The sequence below is a fragment of the Pinus tabuliformis genome, chromosome 3_1, assembly GCF_031772625.1.
Source record: "Pinus tabuliformis cultivar Carrire ecotype Pingquan chromosome 3_1, CPIR1, whole genome shotgun sequence".
NCBI classification, from domain to species: Eukaryota; Viridiplantae; Streptophyta; class Pinopsida; order Pinales; family Pinaceae; genus Pinus; species Pinus tabuliformis.
The window spans coordinates 14,141,646-14,168,283 of NC_142301.1; the positions used below are offsets into that span (position 1 = coordinate 14,141,646).

Below are 26,638 nucleotides of genomic sequence, written 5' to 3' on the forward strand. Positions count from 1 at the left end.
TTGCCGGAACTGTCGGAGCTGCCGGGAATAGCCGGAACAACTGGGAAAGCTGATGTAGAGGGCAGAAGTCGGAACTGCCAGAACTGCCGAGAATAGCTGAAATTACCCCAACTGCCGGGAATTAGTCGGAATTGACGAAACTGCCGAGAACTGCTGGAACAGGCGGGAAATTTGATGCAAAGGGAAGAAGACGAAACTGCCGGGAACAATCGGAATTGCTGGAACTGCTGGGAACTGCAGGAACAGCCAGAGCATCTGTCTCCGAAGGAGAGCAACATGCAAGGGATAACTAACTAACATTGGGACAATTGTATGATACTTAGCAGCAAATACATCAAGCATGCAATGTTACAGCTAGCATGCAAGGGACAGCTAGCATGCAATAGCAAGCATGCAAAGGAGAACAAGCATGCTAGGGACAACAAGCTAGCAAGATGCAGCCAACACATAGGTCAGTATGGCAACATGGTGCAACAATGGCACATAATGTAGTACAGTGATGCGTACAATCATGATTAATGAAGCATGATGAGATGCGTCATAGTGATGATGGGTGCAGCATGGTGCAGCACGGTGAGGTGCAGCATGATGACGAAATGCAGCACAACAATAGGTGAAGGAGTCAACTTGGAGAATCAGTTGAAGCAGCATGTCTTCAACTGATATCATGTATCATCTTCTTAGAGATGATCTATGCTCTTATGTAGATAAATCAAAGTGTTGACTTCCGTTGTAAACGTACGATCTCTCTCTCTCTGCTGAACTATTGAAGAACATATAAGAAGAATTGATCAAGGGTTTCCCCACATTGGGGTTTGTTCTTGGCTAGCCCCACATCTTGTGTCCTCTTCTCTTGGCTTGTCTTCTGCGATTTATGTTTATGTTCTATCTGCAGTTTACTTTAATGTTGATGTGATTGCTCATCTGGAAAAGATATTGAGCTAACTGTGAAAATTGAAATAAATTGCTCTAAGCATAGAACATTACCTAAAATTAACAATAATCATACATAAGTATATCATATGTCCGACGACATTAATACATCTGACCTAGACCAAGCTAAGGATTTGACCAAAAGGACATATCTATATATACCTAGGGATTCATCATCATGCAAATACATTTCAAATCATGTGTAGTTAAACCCAACTTCACAAAAATGTCAAATAAGAGTTAGACATACAAACTTGATTAGATTAGGGTTTGATCAGACAAACACACCCATACCAAGGAAATCATTTCTAAGACATTGAAAGGGTCTTGCTCACACATTCCACCAAACCCTAATGAGTTAGGGTTTCAATGTAGAAACATAGCAAAACTAATATTAGCAAAACTTCAAAGGTTCGAGATTTTAGACCTTATCATTCAACCCTAACAAGTTAGGTTTTCTTGATCATACCAAAATCCCAAACATGACATCATCAAACACAATATCCCTAAGCAGTTTAGGGTTTCAGACACTCACATTAGCATACTCTTCGGTTAGGGCTTTCTAGAACCTGTCTAGGGTTCCACAAAATCAGTTAAGAATATGAGTGGGGTGGGTAAATTTATCAAGAGATGAATCACCCATAACAAGAATTATTATGATTCAATATAACTAGACATAACAATGTTCGTAATAGACAATCAAATGAATAAACCTCAAGTATAAAGAAATCAGTGTATTATAGTTTAAGGCATACCTTTGTTTCTTGACAAACCTTTCTTTGGGTATGTCAGGCCAGGGTAACTCCAGACTTGGCAGAAAAGACTGATTGATTATTTCATTAGATAACTATTGTTTATATACATAAATGAGACGGATCAGTTCATCTTCTTGATGACTGTTCACGTTCCAATTTACCCAACCGCTGAGGATTAGGTGTGAACATTCCCCCCCTTAATCTGAAGGGATGTTGGTGAGTCCAAGCATCGTTCTAAATCTTTCAAGCTTTTCTCTTCCAAGCGCTTTGGTGAAGATGTCTGCAATTTGCTCATTTGTGGAACAATGACGGAGATGGATTGTTTTGGCCTCAACATGATGTCGGATCAGATGATATTTAGTATTGATGTGCTTAGTACGATCATGGAACTTTGGGTTCTTGGCCAACTTTATTGCAGAGGTGTTATCAATCATGAGTGGAGTTGATTGTACTTGTTTTACCTGCAAATCTTCAAGAATTTTCCTGAGCCACACAATTTCTTTCGTTGCTTCAGCTGCTGCCACGTATTCTGCTTCTGTTGTGGAATCTGCTGGAACTGATTGTTTGCGTGATCTCCAGGAGACAGCTCTTGATCCAAGACTCATAGCATATCCTGAAGTAGATACCCCAGTTTCTTTGTCTCCATCGAAGTCTGAGTCAGAGTATCCAATCAAGCTGAAGTCGTCCACCTGTGTATACTTGATTCCAAGGTCTTGAGTTCCCTTCAAGTACCTTAGAACTCTTTTTGCAGCAGACCAATGTCCCTCACAAGGCTTTTGCATAAACCTGGAGAGGATTCCAACAGCAAATGAAATGTCTGGTCTGGTAGTAGTGAGGTAGATGAGACTTCCTACAAGCTGTCTATACTTTGTTGCATCCTCAAATTCCTTTCCTTCAATAGATGTGAGCTTCAAGTTTTGTTCCATTGGAGTAGAAAGAGGATTGCACTCTGTCATGCCAAATCTGTTTAACAAATCTCCAATGTATTTCTTTTGAGAAAGAAATATGGATTTTGGATGTTGGGTTACTTCAATGCCAAGATAGTAATGAACATAGCCCAAATCAGTCATTTCAAAACTTTTTCCTAATTCTTTCTTTATGGATGCAATATAGCTTTCATTATTCCCTGTCATTAAAAGATCATCTACATATACCACAAGATATACAACTGTTTTGCCAACTTTCTTGACAAACAAAATTGCATCATCAAGATCAAAATGATTGAAGTTGAGTTTCAGAAGATGCTCAGTTAGTTTTTCATACCAGGCTCGTGGTGCTTGTTTGAGGCCATACAAGGACTTCACAAGTTTGCATACTTTATGTTCATGTCCTTTCACAGCAAATCCTTCAGGCTGGGACATAAAAAACATTCTCTTTTAGATCTCCATTCAAGAATGCAGTTTTTACATCCATTTGATGGACTTTCCAACCGTTCTAAGCAGCTAGTGCAAAGAGTGTCTGGATGGTGGCCCATTTTGCTGTGGGGGCAAAAGTTTCCTCATAATCGACCCCTTCCTTCTGTGCAAAACCTTTTGCCACAAGCCTAGCTTTGTGCTTGTCAAGTGAGCCATCAGCTTTGTATTTGTTCTTGTAGACCCACTTGCAGCCAATTGGTTTGGTTCCAAATGGAGGATCAACCAGCTTCCAAGTGCCATTCTTTATGATGGCATCATACTCCTTCTGCATCGCTTCTTTCCATTCATCATGAGAAGCAGCTTCTTTGAAGGAAGTTGGTTCAAAATCTGTAGACAAGTTCAATTCACAATCATAAGTAACATCCATATCAACATGTGAATTAGAGTTATCTACATCACCTCCATCTTGTCGGTTTGTATTTCTGGTTCCTGTTTTTCTAATTTCATCAGGATGAACACTTTCAAGTGTCTTTGTCAGCCACTTTGGGGGACCTTTCTGAGATGGTCCAGGTTGCTCTGTTGATTGAGTTGGGACTGAATCAAGATTGAGTCTCCCAATTCTATCAATTACATCACTTAAAGGATCATCCGGTGTTGGAGTTTCATGCAAGGGAGATTGTTCTTCAGAAGAAGATTCCACATGTTGATCTAGTATAGGAATCCCCCCTTCAAGAAGTGGAATCTGATTATCAAACTCTTGAAATGATTTCGTTTTTGTGAATCTATCCAAGCGATCAAGTTGCCGCTCAACAACACTGTCAGATTTGGATGATTCAAGAAAAATGACATCTCTAGATACAACAAACTTTTTATTTACTTCATCATAGAGACGGTATGCTTTAGAGGTGTTTGAATACCCCAGGAAGATACACTTACGACTTCTAGCACCAAGTTTGTTTCTATGTACCTTTGGTATTAAAGCATAACAGGTGGAACCAAAAATCCTGAGATGTTTTACCGAAGGAACATGTCCATACCACAATTCATAAGGAGTCTTGTTTCTTATAGCACTAGATGGACATCTATTCTTTATATATGCAGCACATAGAACAGCATCCGCCCAAAACATTATCTTTACATTTTTGAAGAAAAGCATGGATCGTACCATATTCAAGATTGTTCTATTCATTCTTTCTGCTACACCATTCTGTTGGGGATTATAAGGTACAGTTGTTTGATGTTTGATCCCATGTTGGCGAAGATAGTTTTCAAATTCATTTGATGTATATTCTTTTCCATTATCAGTGCGAATAGACCCAATATGAGATTGTGCATCATTTTCAATCCACTTATGAAAATTCTTGAATGTTTGAAAAGCATCAGATTTGTTCTTCAATAAATAAACCCAACACATTTTGGTGTAATCATCAATAAATGTCATGATATATTTATTTCCATTTGCAGAAGGAACAGGCATTGGACCACATAAATCTGAATGAATGAGTTCAAGCTTCCTATGTGCTCTTGAATGTGAATCATCAAAAAACTGTTTGCTATGCTTTCCTAGAATGCAAGCATCACATTGCTTATGTTTTCTAGGAATTGTAGGCAAACCAGCAACACCATTTTTCTTTAATAAGTGGAGACTGTCATAGTTTAAATGTCCAAATCTAGCATGCCATAATAAACTTGATGGAAGTGTACCTTCTTCATGATGAGAAATATATGAGAAATGTTGTGCATGAGTAGAGGTTCCTTGCAGTTTAAGAAGTCTTTCTTCTTCTATTCCCCTCATGACAAGTGAGTGGTCAGATGCCTTTCTTACCTCAAGCTTTCCATCAAACATATGAATGGAGTGACCTTGCTGGCGGATGTGGACCAAGGACAACAAGTTTCTCTTGAGCTGTGGGAGATATAGAACATGATCCAGAAGAAAGTCTGGAAGACCAGGCAGTTTAAGCCTGATTGTGCCAAGCCCTGATGGCTTGATTTTTGACTGATCTGCAAAGTATACTGCTCCATCAACATTGTCAGTGAAATCTTCAAAAAAATCTTTTCTATGAGTCATATGACAGGTTGCTCCTGAATCAAGCAACCAATCATTTTTCGAAGAAGTAAGTGAAGCATTAAACAAATCTTCATTTACTCCAATGTTACAGTGTGCCTCAATATAGTGAGCGGATTCAGGTGCTTTACCTTTGTCTGTATCATCAGTTTTACCTTTCTGCTGATTTCTTCTCTGCTCAATTTTGTCCCATGGTAGCTTGCATGTAGAAGCATCATGTGATCCATTTCGTTTGCAGCGAATGCAATGCAGATCTGCCTTTTCTCCTTGAGAATGTCTGCCCCCCCTGCCTCTGAAATATCTTCCTCTTCCTCTTCGTCCACCTCTTCCTCTTGTAGAATCTTGAGCAGGATGCTTTTCTTTATGAGCAAGGAAAACAGTCTCTTCAGAAGATTCAGGGACTGTCTTCTTTCCAAAGGCTTTCTGTCTTTCAACAAACTTTTTCACAAGAGAGTCAAAGGTTATATCTTTAAGATTTCCATTTGCTTGTAATGACTCAAGATAATTGGAGTAGGTAGGATAGAGTGCTTTGAGAAAGGCAATAAGAGGGATATCTAGCTCAACCTTAGTGGATTTAATATCATGCATTATAGACTTTACTTCAGATGCAAGAGCAAGAGGATCATTATTTTTCAGTTCAAGAGTGAAGAGTTTAATCATGAGCTGAACAACTTCAAGTGCAAAATGTGAGTCATAGAGCTCTTTCAGCTTTTGTAAAGCTTCAAAGGCAGTGGAATAAGATGAAATATGACGACTTACTTCTTCATTTACAGATGCTGCGATCAATGCATAGGCTTTGCTGTTCTTGTTTTCCCAAATGACAAGCTCTTTATCTGTTGTAGGCTGCACAGGATCTTTGTCTTCTTCTCCGACACACACTCCTTTCCACAACTCATTGTAGATGAGGGTGTGTTTTACCATCCGGGACCATTCAGTATAGTTCTCCTTGCTAGTGAGAACTATTCCTACCAAAGAGACGATTGAATGCATTCTGTAAAAAATTACTTCTGCTAAAAAAAAATCCTTACGTTACAGCCTTCAAATCCCTCTAATATTTACTAAAAGCATCAGCATTTCATTGTACATATGACTGCAATGCTACTATGTTTTGAAAAATGCGCAAGGGATCACTTCAATATATCACTTCAATGTATTAATATATCACTTCAATATATCAATATATCATGCAATACTACAAATGCTTTGGTATATAAAACATTCTGAAAACACCGCAATATAAACGCTTTGAATCATATAAACTGCGTAATATCATGAATTCAACAAACGTTTATACTTTGACTCAACTGCTCAACGCTATACCAAAACCGCCATCATAAATATACACTGAAGTTAAAAATCAACTGCATAATACTCAACACTTTTAACTATCCCAGCAGCTTCGTGTCCAAGAATGCATGAAAAAGACCCTCTGGATCCTTTCTGCTTCAAGTATAGAGCCACATACAATATCTTTATGCGGACCGTGGCGACTTGAACGTCTTCAATATACGCGCGTTAGCTGTATCCATTCATTTGATCTCCGTTTCTGTGTATATAACCCTCGGCGATGTCGACTGTCGGGTTATCACATGCAAAGCTGCTGTTGCATGTTGGTGAGGGTGTCACTGAGGTTCAACCGTAGAGAGAGGGCTCGGATAGATCGGGAGCGTAGACAAGCAGAGGCTTACTACCTCTGCTCTTGACTTCACTGGTGTAGAAAACCAGCAGGATGGCTTTGAATCCGGCAAGGGGCTCGTGGAGGAAGTGTATGCCCGATACAAGACGGGAGAAATAGATTCCGACAACGAGCGTTTAGGCAGAGTTTCGTCCTGGTCTCAGTTCGGTGATTTCTAAGTGAGGTAATCGTGCTGAGGGCCGATTAGCATTTCTGGGTTTTGCATGTTAAAGGGGCACAATGGCTTTTGCAAGTAGACTTGGAAGCCTGCTTAGGTAATCTATAACAAAATATATTGAATTAAATACCTCGGCATCCCCGCTTTCTCTCTACAATGCTGTTCGCAACAAGGCCAGGTCGTAGAGCCAACGGCAGAGACAGTCGGAGGTGGAGCGGAATTCCACAACGTCCTCGATGAAATCTCCTCAACGGAATTCCACAACATCCTCGATGAAATCTCCTCAACAGAATTCCACAACGTCCTCAATGATCTGTTGCAGAGCCGGTGCATCAGGTGTGGAGAGGCAGCGAATCAATGGAACGCAGGACAATCAATGACTTTTAACCGATGCGCAGAGAATTAATGACACTCAGGACAGATGCAGCGCTCATGACAGAGCAGCGCTCAGGACAGAGGAGCGCTCAGGACAGAGATAAGGGAGTTACAAGGAATCTGGGACCTGCGCTCTGATACCATGTCAGGCTAGGGTAACTCCAGACTTGGCAGAAAAGACTGATTGATTATTTCATTAGATAACTATTGTTTATATACATAAATGAGACGGATCAGTTCATCTTCTTGATGACTGTTCACGTTCCAGTTTACCCAACCACTGAGGATTAGGTGTGAACAGGGTAGCTCACTTCAAACTCCTTGAGGATAGAGTAGATGTTTTCCTTCAAGCTGGTTCCTTGTGGTAGTATTATCATCTCAAATCCTGAATATATCTCTACAGGCAGCAGTGTATTCTACTTCATTGTTTTGATCTTACATATATCAATAACCATAGCAATGCCTTAGCTCTTATAGTACTTCGACCATAAATTACTTGAGCCCGAATTCTCCTTATGTCCATGACAGGTACCATTGTAGTGATACTTCTTATGATAGGCATCACTATAGTTTTACCAAGACTTATTCTCTGTGATAGGCACCACTGTAACAATACTGAAATGTATTCATAGTATCGAAACTTATACTAATGCGATAGAACGGAGTCCTATTCACTGCACTAGCATCATTGAAATATCACCTAGTTGAGATTACTGTGGTCATGTGATTTACTGAATTGAGGTCACTGTAATAGTGCCGAACAAAGGTAACACCGAGACTGTGTTGACATGGTCACTGAGTTAGCACCGAGACCCTTCTTCTTCTGCCTGTGGTAGAGCTGAGATCCTTCTACTGTGCCTATTCTGAGCTCCTGAAGCATCCTCTCTTAGATTACACCAAACCTCTCACTGAGGTGTGACTGAAATTGTCTTGAGCAAGCCTTCACATTATATTTGCACCGAAATCTGTATAGTGACATCTGAACTTCAGTTAGAGATGATTCACATTTCTTGTAATGATACCAAGACTTACTCCTGTCATATCCGAGCTTGATCCCCTTTGTTAGAGCACCGATACTGACTCACTGAGACTGCTTCAAACATGGATGAGTTACTATACCGAGATCCTGTCATTGTAGTATCACCTAAGCCATTTCTGAAATACATAGTGAAGTTATATCTTTATTGTGTCTTCATTGAAATGTCAATACTGATCCTTCAAGACTGTGTCTTCACCAAAAATGCTACGAATCCATTTTGAAAAGATCCAAACTTGTGATATCACCAAAACTGTTTCCCTTGTTTTCACTGTTACTTATATACAGTTCATAGTGAAGAAATGATCCGACTTCTTTCTCCTCCATTCTTTAATATGCTCACTGTAATCTTATTAGCCTAGAACTTCCCTTCTTCAAATTGCCTTGACCATGACCATAGCTCTGATACCGTGTTGGAAAATCCACAGGTTGGCAGTTAAAAGGATTTCTCTTATTATGACATTAATTTGTGATGTTTTCATTATTAGTGTTAGATTTCTAAATTGTCCTTTCTTATCACAAGATTAATGCCAAACAACAAAAGAAGAGAACACAAGATATAGGCACGCTGCCAAGGCAAAACCCCCCTCGAGGGGAAAGCCTAGTCACAAATTCTTCCTTCAAAATATTCAAAGATGAGATGACCAAGACCCTTACATTTGAGACTACCTCCATCAATTCACCCTTTTTCACTGTGTTAACATTGAATACATCATCACTGCAATATCTCTGAGGTCATAGCAATGCCAGACTTCAATTCTGTGGTGGCACCGAACCCACCATCCTGTAGTTACACCAAGATAATACAGGCACCGAACTGTGGTAGACTGAACAATCCGCATTCCCTTAATGTGACAACATCGAGGGTATGTCTCACTGAGACCCGAACTTCTCACTGTAATCAACACTGAAACTGTCTTTGAGATTTCACCGAAACTTCCTCTGAGATATACCGAAACTTCCTCTCTGTAATCATCGAAATTTCTCTGTGATTGTGAGCTTTGAAATTGGTGAAATTCGAAGATCCCAAGCGGATATATATAGTGATTCATCCAATTCCATCCTAAAATGAGTGGACATGTATTATGAAGAGATGTGTCCTTTAATTGAGCCGACATGTGTTCTTTTGATAATAATTCTTTTGAGGCTGACTTGAAGACTTTGATGAAGACTTTCTTGAGGACTTTGCTGAAGGGGATGACTTGATGGAGGAGTCAAACTATAAATGACTTCGACAAATAACCTAAAGCCTACAATGGAGGCTTGAACTAATACAAATGACCCAAGCACGAAACCCATGCTTTAATAAGTCAATTTCAATAATAATAAAATTCCTTTTGACAAATATATTACATTTAGACTTTAAGTACAATTATGAAGACCGAACCTAGTTACATTTTCTAACAAATGAGAAGATGGATCTGAGGCAATATGAGGTTTCTTCCCCAAAGCTTTGCTAGGGCCATGATCAAATAGAGTAAACCACATCCTCTAGGGGATTCAGTTGGATTTCCACCATCGTTGGGTTAATTTACTCCAACTTCTAAACCAAAATGTGAAATCTAAGAATGAATATCTAGCCTTGTATTGAGATGAGATGATATAGCATAAGATAATTGTATTAATATCCAACATATGACCATAAACTAGGTCAATAGGACTGGTGAGTACAATGATGTCAATAGAAAGCAAGAGTACTAAAAAGTCTCTTATATAAAGTACAAGAAGTAAAGTAGAAACATTAAGTCTATATGCGAACAATGCAAAACCCCTAGATCCAAGTGTGGATAGTAGCAATGGGAGGGAGATGTGCAGAGGGAAAGGATCTAGGACTTAGGTCATGGTCCACTAGATCTCCCTCTCCTAACATCCAAGGTCGAATGAAGAAAACTTAGGATAGAATGATGCCTCAAGAAAGAGCTAGGAGAAGATCGAGATCCTCTATAGCATTGGTGCTTGGCCACTATAACTTGTTGTTGATGTGTAGGTGATTTTCTTTGCTTGTTGGTAAGGGATTTGGTCTAGCAACATCTTTGAGGTCTCTAGGGAGAGGTAATTGTCCCTCTGGTCCACATTGATCTAGAGCTAGAAGCAATGTTGTCATCATCTTGTCTCTTAGTGCCCCTCTCTTAGATTCTAAAACATTCAATGAGATAAAATCATAAATAGGCTATGATCACATGATTTGCTCCACAAGGAATACAATTTTTACTCATAGAGAGGATTATATACAACTTGTCCACTTTTAAATGTGATTTCATTTGAATGAGGTGATTTGGAGAAGGATCTCTTACACTATGCCAACCTAGAATAGATGTAGCTTGAATCCTATGCTTGGGAGTTGTTGACCTTCATTATGCTTTTAGTGGGTTCCTTTTTCTTTGCCTTGTTGAGGCTAAGCGCTAGCTTTCAGCCTTGATAAGGCATAATAGGTCAAGGAGGAAGGGGTGAGAAGTAGTAAAGACATCTAACCAATATTACGTGGTCTGTACCTTTACCCATTTCTCGTTAGATATCAAGAGTCACGTACCTTGCAAAGTCTCTTGCAACATTAATGATATTTTTACAACCACTGTCCATATGGCATATAGTGGTACGACTATTATATGACTCTTCTCTCTTGATTATTGTGAATGGCATATAGTGGTATGATGGTTATATGACTCTTCTCTCTTGATTATTGTGAATTTCTATGGCTACATGTTCATAAATATCAAAAACACCAACCATAATAAGTTGTTCATGACCTGAATCCCCTTTTACTCCCTTGCACTATCCTCTTGTTCTATTCATTGTAGAATACCTCCATTAACTCCAATGAGTGGGTATTCTTTCACTCTCCATAACGGCTCAATTGCTATATCTCCCTTGTCATCCTCCATAACTAAATCACTAGTCTTCAATAAATCATTGTGGCTGTTTGAACTAGTAATGCATTGTTGTCTTCTGCTGCTGTCTTCCATTGCTCATCGCTCTCTTCTGATACATCTTGACTGGGCCTAATGGTTAAGAGCATGTGTTTCCTCCTAATAGGTCATAGGTTCAAAACCAGAGGGGGGTAGAGTATGTATGCCTTCGTAGACTTAGCAGTCAAATCACTATGTGGAGGTGGGTCCCTTGTCCCACAAAGAAGGGGGTCTCATACACCAATTTGGTGTCTGGCTTGGTCGTGACCTTAAAATTGGATAATAATAATAATAATCACTTGGCTCACAAAATTTTCTTATCATAGAGCTTTAGATTCACTTGTCTCGTGGTTGGCCATTTAAAAATACATATCATGTTAGGGTTTGATTTGAGTGCCAATGGCCTAAAAAATATGTACACATAGTTAGTTTGCTCAAGGAGCCAATCTCCTCCTTGACGTTCTTGATTTTTTTTCTAGCCTTGGCATTTCCTTTGTTCTTTAGCCATGTTGATAGCTTTTTTCCTCTTTATCTTCCTCCTCCCTTCACCCTATGTCTAATCTTGACAAATGTTTTATACTCTACATCCATCAAAGTATGCTATGTTATGTTATCTATTTGTTCCTTTTTTCTTACTCATTGGTGTCGACAACTCCTAAATTCTTGGGCCTTTGATGATATGTCCTTGACCATCCCGTAAAAAACTAAGAAATCTGGATGGTAAAACGTTCAACATTTAGAGCCATCTCCAACTATTTCTATGATATTTTACTTTTTTACTTTGAGTTAAGAATGGTTGATGATTATGTTTCATTGCTTCACAAAAAAAAGATGCTTTTGCTAAATTGTATCATCACAAGCCTTAAATGTGGAGCTCATTCACTAGTTTGGTACAAAATGTTACTTGCTCTAATTAGTTGAAGATAGTTGTCCCTAGGCATGACTAAAATATAGATTGACCTAGTGGAGAAGGTAAGAAACGATATTAACATTTGTAAATGCGAAAATATGATTAGCGTGACCACTTAGCTTCTTTATCTTAAATATGGTATGTCATATTTAGTACCTCTACTTATAGTACATTCATACTATGTCATAAAAAATACATTTCATCAAGGTGTAGAAATAATACCTTAAACATTTCTAATATTTTAAATAAATAATTTATTGTGAAATACCTAAAATTGTGTAGTTACTAATAAATATAGCTTTTATGTGTATAACTACTATAAGGAATGATCTAGATTGGATCATTATATTGTTTGTCATCCATCTCGGTGCTTTTAGAATGGAAAAAGTGGAGGAATAAACTCACATGACCATTTTCACTAGAGGGACATAGTTTGGCAAAACAAGGTCTGAAACCTTCTTAGAGCGTTTTGAGCATCAAACGACATTTTTTGGGGGTAAAACTTTGTCGCTTTGGCATAGAACCTTTTCATGCTATTCTACACACAAAGATCTTTCCAACGGCATAAGGATCACTTGAATCAGAGTTCGTATTTGAAAGTTATGCCACTCAGAAGTTGACCTTCCTGTTTTGACCACCATAATTCGAGAGGATGCCACGTTAGACCCCATTATTCATGGAAAAGGGGCTAGCCACATGATTATGATGTAGAAGACTCTAGAAGAGTTTATATTGTAACTTTTGTTAAGAGTTGAGGTAGTTAAACCTAACCACTAGTAGGCTATCAGGCTGTGTTATAACTAGGCAACATGGAGGAAAATGGATTCCATTTATTCGAGTGCATTTGTTCCATAGCTGAGCAAAAATATCCGAGAGGGATAGGAGATAGAGCACACAAAGAGGATTTGTGCAATGTAGCAGCCCATGGGCCACAGACCATACTTCTTTGTACTCACAGTCACAACCATATTTCCATTCAGAGAAAGAGAATGGAGCAGCGTCGCCTTCTAGCTGGGGTTTTCTCCTGTAAGGGTTTCCCAAAGCATATCTTGTGTCAAATGTGTGTGTGAGCTTTTATTTTTCCGTTATCTATTTTCTGCATAATTTTCATTCGCATGCATGCACTATTAATAGTAAATCTACAAATCCAGAAATCTAATAAAACTGTAACAGTGTAGAATTTCATATTTTGAATATAATATTATCAAATCTGTTGTGACAAACTGTCTAGTAGAATATCCACGACAGTTTACGGACCAAGGAACATTTATTATTGACACCAGATATTATAATTATTGTTTTGTTGCACAATCATTGATTAGATAAGATAATATAAGTTTACTAATGCCCAACAAATGACCAAAAGTAGGTCAATGGGATTGCTGAGTGGAGAGCGTTCAAAATTGCCTTTATGATTGTATACATACAGATTGCACGTAGAGGGACAAAAAAATTATAAGGTCATTCTATTCATGGATGTTAGTAAGCCATTCAAATTTGTTGATCCTCAAATAAATTTGTAGATTGACATATATAAGAATATTTTAGTGTTTTTTATGAAATTAACGTATCTCATTCTTTCTTCTTTCTAAAACATGAATGTCAAGCTTGACTTTCACATTTATTTATCTTTATTGTGTTGGATTTGAGGCTACTTGGCTTCCAAGCAAGTGAAATGACTTTTATAAACTGGCACTCGTAACTTTATAATTTTATTTTCTAGGTTTAATATTGATCTTACTTTTCCCTTTTGTTGATTTAGAGGGCCATGGGGTGCACTTTCTCCAATGCCTGAAACAAACGCATTGGCCATAGATAGTCAGGTTGGTTACAACTCGTTGCACTTTATTTATTTATGTTTTAGTGAGAAGAATATTATTTTGGAGCATTAAGATTCAATTTACTTCTATTATGGTTCTTTGTAAAAGCTAGAAATGTACAATGCTTGTATAGAGTTTGGAATTGCACACATACTTGGGTTGATGGATAGATAGCCATAGATATTTAACTAGTATATATAAAGGCTGTGTGGTATTTCTAATTAGATTTTATGTCTACGATTATAGCTGTGCTTTAGTCATTTGGAAATCGACAAAACTACCAACCTCCAACATGTTCTGGACATCTTTAGTTGACGCTCCATCTTTTATCTTCCATATACATTTTTTTTAATCCAGGAAAAGAAAACCTGTAATTCTATTTATGAGTGTAAACAAAATTATAATAGCATATGCTTTCAGCATTCTCATGGCTTGTAGCCTGTGTGATGAGAATCTCATCCAACAAGAAAACAAAACAGTGAGTCTCTTTTACAGGCCTTTTACAACCTTTCAAACTTAAAAGCATATATTATAATATGTACTATTCAAAATTTCATCCAAATTCTTCCATATACATAGCTTTCATACAAGTTTTTTAATAATAATTCCTGATTTTTTTACATTAGGAATGATAGCTAAGCTTGCGTGGAACCAAAGATGATTTATGGAAGGTTGTTTTCAATCTTCAAGTTTTGACTTTTGAAGGATGCTAACAAATTAGGGAGATTGGTTTTCAAGTTCAAATATTGTTTATCTTAAAACATAAATAAATTGAAAATTTGGCTTTTTTGAACTTGTTTTGTTTAGTCAAATTTTGCTTAGTTTGGTAGCTTGTTTTCACAAGTTCTTCATTTTCCTAAAAGTTTATAGAAACTGGGAATTTAATTTTTTAGAACAACATTATTTATGTTTATTGTCAAGGTTTGCTATTACACTAAAACCCAAAAGTGTTAGTAAACGTCCAAATTGGAAACATCACCTTGAATGTGTTATGCTGGATGAATAATTCCACGCTTTAATGAATTCATTAATGTGAGACATTCATAAACACAATGTTTTGTGACATTTGGTTTCATCTTCCAAGGTCTCATGACTCTTCCTATTCTCCTAACTTTTCATATTACTCCTGTATTAATTATTTTCAAGTATTTATAAAATATCTACAATTTACCAGTATCCCTAAGGATTAGGTGTCTAGCATTCCCTCCTTTAACCCAAAGGGGTGTTTGAGTCCAAGCATCATTTTGAACTTTTCAAACTTTTCTCTTCCAAGTGCTTAAGTGAAGATGTATGCTATTTGCTCATGTAAGGCCAAGGAATCAAATATTGCACTTCCAATCTACATTTTATTAATCTAAACACCAATACATATACATCAAAGTGACCTTTGGGATTCCAATTCCAAGGTCTATTCAAATTCCCTCATTTTGTTTATTTACATATTTTCATATTTTGCCCATTCCCCTAGGATTAGGTGTCTAACATTCCCCCTCTTAATTTGAAGGGGTGTTTGTGAGTCGAAGCATCATTCTGAATCTTTCAAACTTTTCTCTTCCAAGTGCTTTGGTGAAGAGTTTTCAATTTGCTTATTTGTGGAACAATATCATAGGTTAATAGTTGGCCTCTACATCATGTCGAATCAAAATATACTTTGTGTTGATATGTTTGGTTCGGTCATAGAATTTTGGATTATTGGCTAATTTAATTGTAGAGGTATTGTCAATCAGAAGAGGAGTAGAGTTCACTGATTTCTCTTGCAAGTCTTCAAGAATTTTCTTGAGCCTCACAATCTCCTTAGTTGCTTCTGCAACTGCTACATATTGCTAGAATTTCCCGAACGCAACACCTAGTATTTGGTTCACAACAATTATTAACTGAACAAATACACAACTAAGTTTCAAACCAAAATATTTAGTGGAAGCAAAATTACTCGCTCTGAATCACATTCACATAAATAAATTTATGCCCAATCAACAATTCTTCATTAATAAATTAATCACGAAACTTACTTGGGCTCCTGTCCCGGGATAATAGCCCAACTGAGAAAATACAAAACTGATCAGTAGCCTCACTACAATCTCTCAGACCCAACACATGCTAAGTGAGAAGCCTCTGAGCCTCTCTCAATCCTGTGCTGTTGTATCTTAGCTTCAACACTTACGCTCAATTTATAACTTTCCTAAGCTAAGATTGATGACCAAAATTAACTCGTCAAGTTAACTGAAGATACGTGACTTTACTTTAGTTAACTATCCTATCTTTAGATTTCTTTACTTTAACTCAAGTACAAGTCATGCATGTCACATGCAACACATTCAACACATTCACATGTCACATGCAACACATTCACATGCATGCAACTTGCTTGCACACTTTGCTTTTTTGCATGCAAGCTCCTAAAAAGGAAAATATAGGTCTTTCTAGTCAAGATATAAGACTAGAAGTACCTTCTGAGATTCAAAAGTCAACACTCCCTCTTAGCGAGGGAGGTACTTGGAAAAACCTCTTCCACTTGGATCTGTGTCCAATACCACCACATTATCTGTTGTTGTAGCTGCTCCCTATGGGCTAGAAGACTTCCCTGCTACCTGCTTCAGAACTTGATCTAAAGACCTGTTCCTTCCAACCATGTGTTGGCATTATGACGCATGTGTTGTACTTGATGGCAACCCACTTGTAGCAGAACAATTTAATTGTATATGGTAACTAGATGAATCTACAGGAGAGATATCAAATGTGACAGAATGTAGGGCAGTTCAAAGGAATTAGTGCAGAAGTAATGTACAATGGCAAATCACATTATAACATGGATATTCAGAGGGATCAAAGTAATGGTACAAAAGAATAGGATGAACTAACAAAGGACTACATATCAGAATCAAGAAGTTGAAGAAAATTAACATTTTCAGGTATGTTAAGTTGTATACGCAGGTTCACTGTACAAAAAGAGTGTATACGTATGCACACACTTTCACAAGAGGAAAAGCGCATATGGATTGGAAAATCAAGGAAATTCAAGATTAAAGAATACCAAGGGTCAATACAATGGTATTAGCCCACAATATTGAGCGGAGTAATGACTATTTGATTGAAAAAATTTCAAACCCCACTCCGGTTATCAATTTTTCTTATCACTCCATGCATTTAGTTTTAAATCCAAGCATGATAAAAATTCTAAAATCTGGAAATGATAATATTTTTCTGAAAACACAAATTTAGAGATTTCACAACTGTTGAAATTGCAAAAATAAAACACAGCAAAATTATGACAGCCACACACAGAAAATAACATAGTGACTTTTGGTCAATGTGACCCTGAAAAAATCTCCTACAACTCTTAGGGAAAACCAGTGTGAGAGCTCTTCTTTATTGCTGAAAATGGTTTTATAGAGAAACTGAAATACACAGTAAAAATTCTAGCAACCACAAATTACAACTTATCTCGATTTCCGTGCTTGAACTCCACCTTGAAAATCGTGCCAATCAGCAAACAACCAAAACATAAATTTTTACAGCAATAAAACAACATTAAATGCTGTACGGCCAGCCTTGAAAGATGTGCCTAGAACTTGTTGTCCCTCTTCCTCGATTTTTGTGCCTCTCCTGCTGTACAGTTTTTCCTTGGGATGCGTGCCAATAAATGCTACTGCCCAGATTTGCTGAAATGTCTTCTTGCTGCCCTCCCTCACTTTTTCACTGCTCAGAAATTTTCTCCTTGCTCTCTCTTCTCTTTCTCTCAAATGCTCATGAAAGAATGAATGGTCTTTTCCTCTTCTCTTCTCCTTTTATTCTCTAAATGACCTTTTGAGTTACCCTAAGATCTAATGGTTGAGATTCATTTAGATCTAGGGATGAGAATAAATGTGCATTTAATTCCCACTTTCTATTTTTTAGCTCACCCACGTAAATAAAGACCCACTTAGCCTTTTATTTCCATAGTCACCTTTTCACTTTCTAATTCTTCATTCACTTTAATTAAGTCACCTTTAAATTATGATGTAACTTTACTACTTATAAAGTCACTTTTAAATTAGAATGTAACTTTATCACTTAAAGTCACTTTTAAATTAGAATCTAAGTTTACCACTTATAAAGTCACTTTTAAATTAAATTGACTTTACCACTTATAAAGTCACTTTAGGAGAAAAGTAAAAAATAAATTTGGACACTTTTCCCTAGACCAAAGATCAAAGCCTTAGGGAACCACTTGTCTTCTGGTACACAAATTTTAACATTGATCACATCCAAGAATACCACAGGTTCTAAGTGTGGTTTGGTTTGAGGTATTGAGAAAGGCTAAAACTATATGAGGAGAAGATCAAAGGGATAATGGCACAAGTAATGAATATCTTATGAAGTGTTAGATCAATAACAAATATGCATGTTATGGGTTTCTGATGCTTTGCTTGATCTAGACTAAGTATGCACCTAAGTGTTTGATGATGGATGAGATCTAATGATGGATCAAGATTGTAATGACTTATCATTATGTGATTTGATAATGGATAGGATAGATTTGAGTGCTAACAGATGTTTTGTGCTATAAATGCTATGATATGGGTATATCTGAAGTCTAGAATAGCTGCGAAGTTATAAGTTTTTATTTGCAGATCTATACGTTGGTTCGCCTTGGTGTATACACGTTGGTTCAACACTTCCAAGTAGTGTATGCAGAAGAAAGGATTGTTGTTCAGGGATGACTGATCTATTTGATCAGTGCTGCAGTTTTACTGCTGTTTGTCAATGATGTCTTTATTAGATCTGAAAGTAAAATTAATTGTATAAGGAGATTGAGTTTGGTTGATTGATTGATTGAGAAAGAAGGGTGATCCTTGTTGCTATCTGTTTAAAACTTTGTAATATGACAATAGATCTTCAGAATGTCACTTATTGGTACAGTTTGTGGTTCAGAAGTTTTATGATTCAGTATCTTTAGAGGTATACGTAGGTTGGGCTAAAGGAAGTAGCGTATACACGCAGGTTGGCTTCATTGAAGAAGCATATACATTCTGACACATGACTTTTGAGGTTACAGTTGGTTTTGGTTGTTGATGCAGTGTTCTGGGTTCAGATCTGTGTACTAGTTACAGTGATCTGTCTGTTCCAGTTGATTGGTTGAATTTGATTAAGTTTGAATGAATGGTTGATTCAGTTGTGTCAGAGGTTCAGTGATTGTTTAATTTAGTATGTTAGAGGTTTCAGTGATTGATTGATTCAAAGATTGATGATTGGGTTTCAGTTATGTTAGAGATTGATGATTGAGTTTCAGTGATTGGTTGATGCAGGTGTATTTGATGGATGTATTGCAATGGTGATTGATTTTGAGCTTCAATGTTATTGATGGGTCCAGTATGAAAATTTGATGAAACGCGACCTTCATATTGTGTTGTTGTGTACTAGGAGTATCTAGTCTGAAAATTTATGAAACACAGTCCCTGGAGGATACTGAGGGTTGGAGCCTTCAGTAAGGAAGTCGAAGCTTCCTTCCAGTAGTGGCTGGCGATTTGATTAGGGGGTTGGAGCTCCCTTCCAGTAGCAGCTGGAGAACGAGTGAAGTTTGTAGCCTCTTGTAGGCCGGTGCCTATGTACTATTAAACATATCGGCTAGTACAAGAGCTAGGTGGTTGTAGCTCCCTTCCAGTAGAAGTTGGAGAACGAGAGAAGGTTGTAGCCTTCTGCAGGTGGGTGCCTGCGTACTGGTATGAGTCTGCACTAGTACAAGATTGTAAACAGATTATTCTTTATATTAAAAGAAGACAGAGACAACAACAGTAGGTGGTTTTTCTTCTGCATTGGGTTTCCACCTTAAATCTTGGTGTTCATGTGTGTTGCTTATGTGTGATGGTTTATTATGTTATTACTGCACATGGTTACTGTTTAATGTTTAATAAAGTACTGATGCATTGATTAAAGATCAACATATGATGAATTAACTAAATCATAAGTTCACTGCATATACGCTGGTTGCCTTAAGAATAGTTGCGTGCGCACACGAGTTACCTTCACTGAAGTAGCGTATATAAATCTGATTATGGAAATGAAAAAGAAATTGATTTGTAAACACTGATTCACCCCCCCCCCCCCCCCCCCCCCCCCCCTCCCCCTCAGTATTATTCCCAATACCATGCTCTTATGATCCTGCTCCTGAGCATTTAACAATGTCATATTATACCAATTAAGGCTCCTGGTAGTACTTGAAGAATCACTCTTCCTTGTCACCTGCTCCCTCTCCGTTGCCTAGAAAAGTCAACGTTGCCCTAAAACAGTCACGCTGCCCTAAAACAGAAAATTCATCCTCCTTCTAGCACGTGTGAGAGAGACTGCTGCTATATGAGGAGAGAGAAGATGAGGAGATGAGTGATGGAGAAATGAGGCACAATGTCTCCTTCCTTTATATGCAACGTTGAGGTTAAGCTGGGGGTGTGCCACACACTTTATCTTGCTAGCCGACCTTGACAAATTGTCAAGAAATACAAATAAATTCATATCTCCATGAATACGTGTCAGAATCGGATGATCGTTAGATCAATCCTACACCTCTCGATGAGAGGAATCCAAGAAAAATATCAGCTGCCATAAATAAGATGACCCACATGGAGTTTGGCCCTAGTTGCCAATTTTAACACTCCCTGTCAACTAGGGAGAACTCCATTTGCATATCCATCTGTCCGTCGGTACTATCTCTGCCATCAAATGCACTGCCCTGCACTGCTCAGCTCTAATGATCTATGAAGAAGAAGAAATGATCGAGGATGTGTCATACCATCCTCTACTGACCCAAAGTCAGTCCCAGATAAAAGAGAGTGCTCAATAGTGCTCTTACTGACCCAAAGTCAGTCCCACAGAGTGTGTCATACCACTCTTACTGATCCTAGATTAGTTCCAAAAGAGAATGAGTTATATCACTCTTACTAACCCAAAGTCAGTTCCAATTGATCCCAGATCAAGGTCGGTCATCCTAGCATAGGGACTACGGTAGATACATGATGCATCCATCAATACTACTATGGTCCCTATCCTTATTTCCCTACTCATTGGCCAAATGAGAGGTACTTCCCATGAGTGCCAGACTACATGGGTAGGATGCCTCAGCAGGAGAAGGATGAACCACTCATCCTGACAAGTCGCCACAGGGTATCACAGGGGAAGGCTGAACCATTCACCCTGTACACAACGCACCACTAGGGGAGAGTGAGTCGGCCTATGGCCGCTCGTCACTCCAAGAAGTACCCCAAGCCCCCCGGAGCTCCTAGAGCTCAATGCTTGCATCATAGAAGACCCTCATAAGAGGGTCTCTCAACGACTCCTAGTCGTTCTCGGAAAGTCAAGAATTTGACCTTTCCCAGGGGCTTTGTCAGAATGTTGGCGACCTGCTCATCTGTACCGATATGATGGAGCCTTATTGCTCCTCGCTGTACCATATCCCGGATAAAGTGGTACCTGATATCGATATGTTTGGAGCGATCATGAAATACAGGATTCTCGGATAAGCGAATCACACTCTGGTTGTCGAAAAGGATCATGATAGTATCCAATGTATGTCCAAACAACTCACTGAAGAGCTTCCTCAACCAGAGAACCTCACAGGAGGCCATACTTGCAACAATGTACTCTGCTTCAGTGGTGCTCAAAGCCACTGACTTCTGCTTCCTGCTCATCCAGAATATCGAGGTAGAACCCAAAGAGAAACAACACCCGAAAGTGCTCTTTCGGTCCACCACACTGCCTGCCCAATCATCATCAGTATATCCATGTAGCCTCACATCTCTGACAGTGTATCTCAATCCATGAGTGATTGTGCCCTGCAGATATCTCAGAAGATTCTTGGCACCAATCCAATGTGAGTGATGAGGCTCAACCATATATTGGCTCAACGCGTTGACTCCAAAACATATATCCGAACATCAATGCTCCTATCAGTTGAGGATACTCTGTAGCATCTCCCAAAGCAGGTCTGACAACACTACCACATAACTTCTTGAAGCTAGGCTCCATCGGGGTAGTCACAGGCTTGCAGTCCACCATACCGAATCTCTTCAATATCTTCACCACATATTTTCCTTGAGATAGGAAAATCTCTCCTGGCTTCTGCCAGACCTCCGGCCCTAGGAAATAGTGCATCAGTCCTAGGTCCTTCATTTCAAATTTGAAAGCTAACTCCCTCTTACATTTGTGAATGAGAGGGTCTACACCTGTCAGAAAGAGGTCGTCAACATACAACACCAGTATGAGAGGCTTATCATCCTCAACCTTAAAGTAAAGGTTTGGATCGGCTTCACTCCTAGTGAATCCCAACTTCATCAAGTAGCTATCGATCCTCTCATACCAAGCTCGGGGTGCTTGCTTCAGCCCATAGAGGGATTTCTTCAACCTGCATACGTGAGATTCCCGATTATGAATCTCAAACCCCTCGGGTTGTTCCACATAGACTTCCTCTTTGATCGAACCATGCAAGAACGCGGTCTTGACATCCATCTGATGTAGGTTCCATCCTTGCGAAGCAGCAAGGGCTATGATCGAGCGGATGGTGGTGTATCGAGCAACAGGTGCAAATATCTCATCATAGTCTATACCTTCCTTTTGAGAGAAGCCTCGAGCAACAAAGCGAGCCTTATATTTTTCAGCACTCCCATCAGCTCCATGCTTTATTTTGTAAAGCCACTTTGAGGTGACAACTGTTTTGTCCTGGGGTCTGGGGACCACATCCCAGACATCATTCTTCATGATGGACTCGTATTCCTCATTCATAGCATCCTTCCATACTTGATGCTTCACGGGTACTTCAAACGATGAAGGCTCATTTTGAATGGTCGTGCTCATAATGTTCAAGTATTCCTGATACCTGGTCGACTTCTTACTCTCACGAAAATTCCCTCTGGGTGCAATGTGTCCTTCAGCATCATCAAGTGTCCCCCTAAGCCATGAGGGCCTCTTCCTAGAAGAGGAAGGTTCTTGCGGAGGGGGATCAATAGGATCCATAGGTTCTTCCACATTGGGCATTGTCTCATCTTCCTTCTCATCCGGTTTCCTGGTGTCAGCTTCTTTAGTTTTCCTTAGAATAGGAAGATTGTCAACCTTGCTAAGAGCCATATCTTCATCAAAGGTGACATCATGACTAATCTCGACTTCCCTTTGACCAGCCACATAGATTCTATAGCCCTTAGAATTTTCGCTATAGCCCACGAAGATTCCCTTCTTTCCAGATGCACCCAATTTACTCCTTTTCTCTTTCGGCACATGAAAATATACGGGACTTCCAAAAATTCTAAAATGAGAGACATCAGGCTTCTTACCAGTGAACATCTCTTCGGGAGTCTTAGAATCCAATGCTTGATGAGGGCATCGGTTTTGAACATATACTGCGATATTCGTAGCTTCGACCCATAGAAACTTCGGAAGCCTTTGATCATGGAGCATAGCACGAACAACTTCCACAATCGTACGATTCTTCCTTTCCGCCACACCATTCTGCTCAAGAGTGTATGGTGTTGTGGTCTCCCTCTTAATGCCAGCCTCTTTGCAAAAGTCATGGAACTCATTGGATTCATACTCGGTCCCATTATCAGTCCTTAAGATCTTGATCTTCTTCTCGGTTTGATTCTCGATCAAGGCTTTGAAGTGACAGAACCACCAGAACACTTCATCCTTCTTTTTCAAGAAGTATATTCAAGTCTTGCGAGAATAATCATCTGTAAAAGTGAGATAATATAAATATCCTCCCAAAGAGTTCACGAGCATCATACCAGATATGTCGGAGTGAACCAACTGCAAAATGTCGGAGGTCTTACTATGGCTTGAGAGGAATGGTCCCCTTTTGAGCTTTCCTTTGACACATCTTGGACATACACCTTCATGCTCTATTTTGAACTCGGGCATCCCTGTCACCATTTGTCTCACATCGGGTAGAGCCTTGTAATGAAGGTAGGCAAACTTTCGGTGCCATAGTTCGGACTGAAGAGATGTGTCACAAGACATGACTCCCAATGGACTTCCTCCAACTTGATATGAAGAGTCAACTCGAAACCCAAGAGTGAAAGCATCTTTACAATTCCTTTTCCACAGATGTACCTTGCCATTGATGAAGGCCACCTTGTAGCCTTTGTCTTCCATTGCTGAAATGGACACCAGGTTCTTCTTGAGATTAGGTACATATAGGACTTCTTGCAAATGAATTGTGTTACCTTGATTTAATTGAAGAGTAACATTCCCTACACCTTTTATGGGATAGGTGGAGTTATCTCCAAGAATAATCTCCAAGTTGGTCTCCTTCTCTATCAGATTAGAGAGAGCTTCCTTGTAACCAGTGAAGTGCCTTGAGGCACCACTATCAATAAGCCAATTTCCCAACAAGTCCGGAGGAGAGGTAGTGGAGAGGGCCGATATCATATAATATTCATCTTGCTTATTGTTAACAACATTAGATTCATACCTAGAGTTCCTTGCTTTCTTGGAGGGTTGACCACTTTCTTGGTTTCTGGAATTCCTCTTTCCTTTGCCATTGAACCTACCATTCCTTTGATTGTGGTTGGAATTGCCCCGAGAGTGATTTTGATCATCGTCATGAGATGTGTCCTTCCTATTTGGACACTCCCTCGCATAGTGGCCAAATTTATTGCAAGCGAAACATCTTCCCTTCCTTCCACATTTCGATCCAACGTTTCCTTTGGATTTAGACCCATAATTATTTCTCCTTTTAGCATGAGAGGAGAAAACAATGGGTTTGCCTTTAAATGAAGGCATTTCCTGCTCTTCCATCCTTGTCTCTTCTTGAATGCATCTCACCATCAATTCCTCAAATCCCGGAATTCGATTATTGTTGAGAAGAGTGGTTCTAAATACATACCATTCGGATGGGAGCCCTCCAAGAGTTGTGATAGTCAGTTCCCTGTCAGGAATGACTTCTCCAATCGATAGGAGGTCATTCTTGATCTCGGTGATCCTTAAGAAGTAGGATTGCATATCCTCATCTTTGCCCTTCTTAATTTCCTTCAGCTTATTTTTGAGGAACAAAACTTGATTTGCATCACTAACTTTAAACAAGCTTACCAGTCTATCGTAGATCTCCTTGGAGGTGTTTAGCTCGGAAACGTAGGCCACCAGGCGCTTGTCAATAGAGTCCCGGATGATCTTCTTCGCTTTGACTTCACCCTTAGTGTACTTGTTCCTTGTAGCAGCTGATGCATTTGATGGAGGCTCCGTAATTCTGCCTCTCACATAGTCCAACACTTCTTGCTCTTCCAATGTTAGATCAAGAGACATCTTCCATCCGTGATAGTTAGACTTCTCATGGAGCTTGTCTTTGGCGGGGAAGTGTGATGAGGAACCCATGAAGTCTTAAGACTTTTTCCAACAGTCTTCAGTGATTTCTCTTGCTCTTGCTTTTGCTTGGGCTTTGTCTTCACCTCAACTCTGATACCATGTTAAATTATGGTACGTTTTATGCTTAGAGCAATTTACTTCAATTTTTTTTTATTAGCCCAATGTCAATTCATAGTTTAGCAATCACATTAACATAAAGTAAAATGCTGGTAGAACATAAATAAATCGACAAAAGACAAGCCAAGACAAGAGACACCAGATGTGGCGGCTAGCCAGGGACAAACCCCAATGTGGGGAAACCCTTTGATCAATTCTTCTATATTCTTCAATAATTCAGCAGAGAGAGAGAGATAGTACAATATCACAAATCTGTGATTTTATATCAACAATAATATATCAGCAACCAACAAAGTCAAAGCTAGTCAAACAGCTCCAATTTGACCTCAAGTCAACCTTGAAGAACTCGGTCTTCAACAACAAACATCAACAACCCAAAACAACCCTCGGTCAATGGTCAAAACAACAGTGAACAAATCAGCAGCCTGCAGTTAGCGCTAACCAGTGAACACTGGTCTATGTTTTAGTCAACGCTGGTGAACGCAACACCCAAACAGCAATGCACAGATCAGATATGGTCAACGCTTGGGTCAACGCATTCCCAACAACCTGCACCTTGGTCAACACAGCCCAGAAAAAGTCAACGCTACCCAGAAAATTCAATGCTGCCCTAAAATCGTCACACTGCCCTAAAACGGAAAATTCGTCCTCCTTCTAGCACGTGTGAGAGGGACTGCTCCTACACTGGCCCAATAAGATGAGGAGAGAGAATATGAGGAGATGGGTGATGGAGAAATGAGGCACAATGTCTCCTTTCATATGCAATGTTGAGGTTAAGCTGGGGGTGTGCCACACACTTTATCTTGCTGGTCGACCTTGACAAATTGTCAAAAAATACAAATAAATTCATATCTCCATGAATACATGTCAGAATCGGATGATTGTTAGATCAATCCTACACCTCTCGACGAGAGGAACCCAAGAAAAATATCAGCTGGCATAAATAAGATGACCCACATGGAGTTTGGCCCTAGTTGCCAATTTTAACAACCTTTCTCATGTCATTCACGGAAGCAAATCCCCCACTTCCTTTACTTGACTTTTTCCCTTTACAGCAAGAGCAAAATTCTCATCATCATCCTTACCATCATGTTGGCCTGCAGTCTTGGAACGTGTACTTGTCTCTTCTTGTACAAAATCATCCCACAATCTATCCCAATTGGGAAAATTCTCTCGTGCAACAATCCCATCAAC

The 26,638-nt window shown here is 39.0% G+C and overlaps 1 protein-coding gene across 3 annotated transcripts in view; it reads left to right on the forward strand.

The window, feature by feature from the left end:
* DWA1 (DWD (DDB1-binding WD40 protein) hypersensitive to ABA 1) overlaps positions 1-26,638 on the forward strand; it is a 320,516-nt gene that overhangs the window by 117,381 nt on the left and 176,497 nt on the right. For all 3 annotated transcript variants that reach the window (XM_089410719.1, XM_089410721.1, XM_089410720.1), the window contains exon 6: positions 13,951-14,011. In XM_089410719.1, the coding sequence (XP_089266845.1) occupies positions 13,951-14,011 (61 nt within the window). The remainder of the gene's footprint in view (positions 1-13,950; positions 14,012-26,638) is intronic.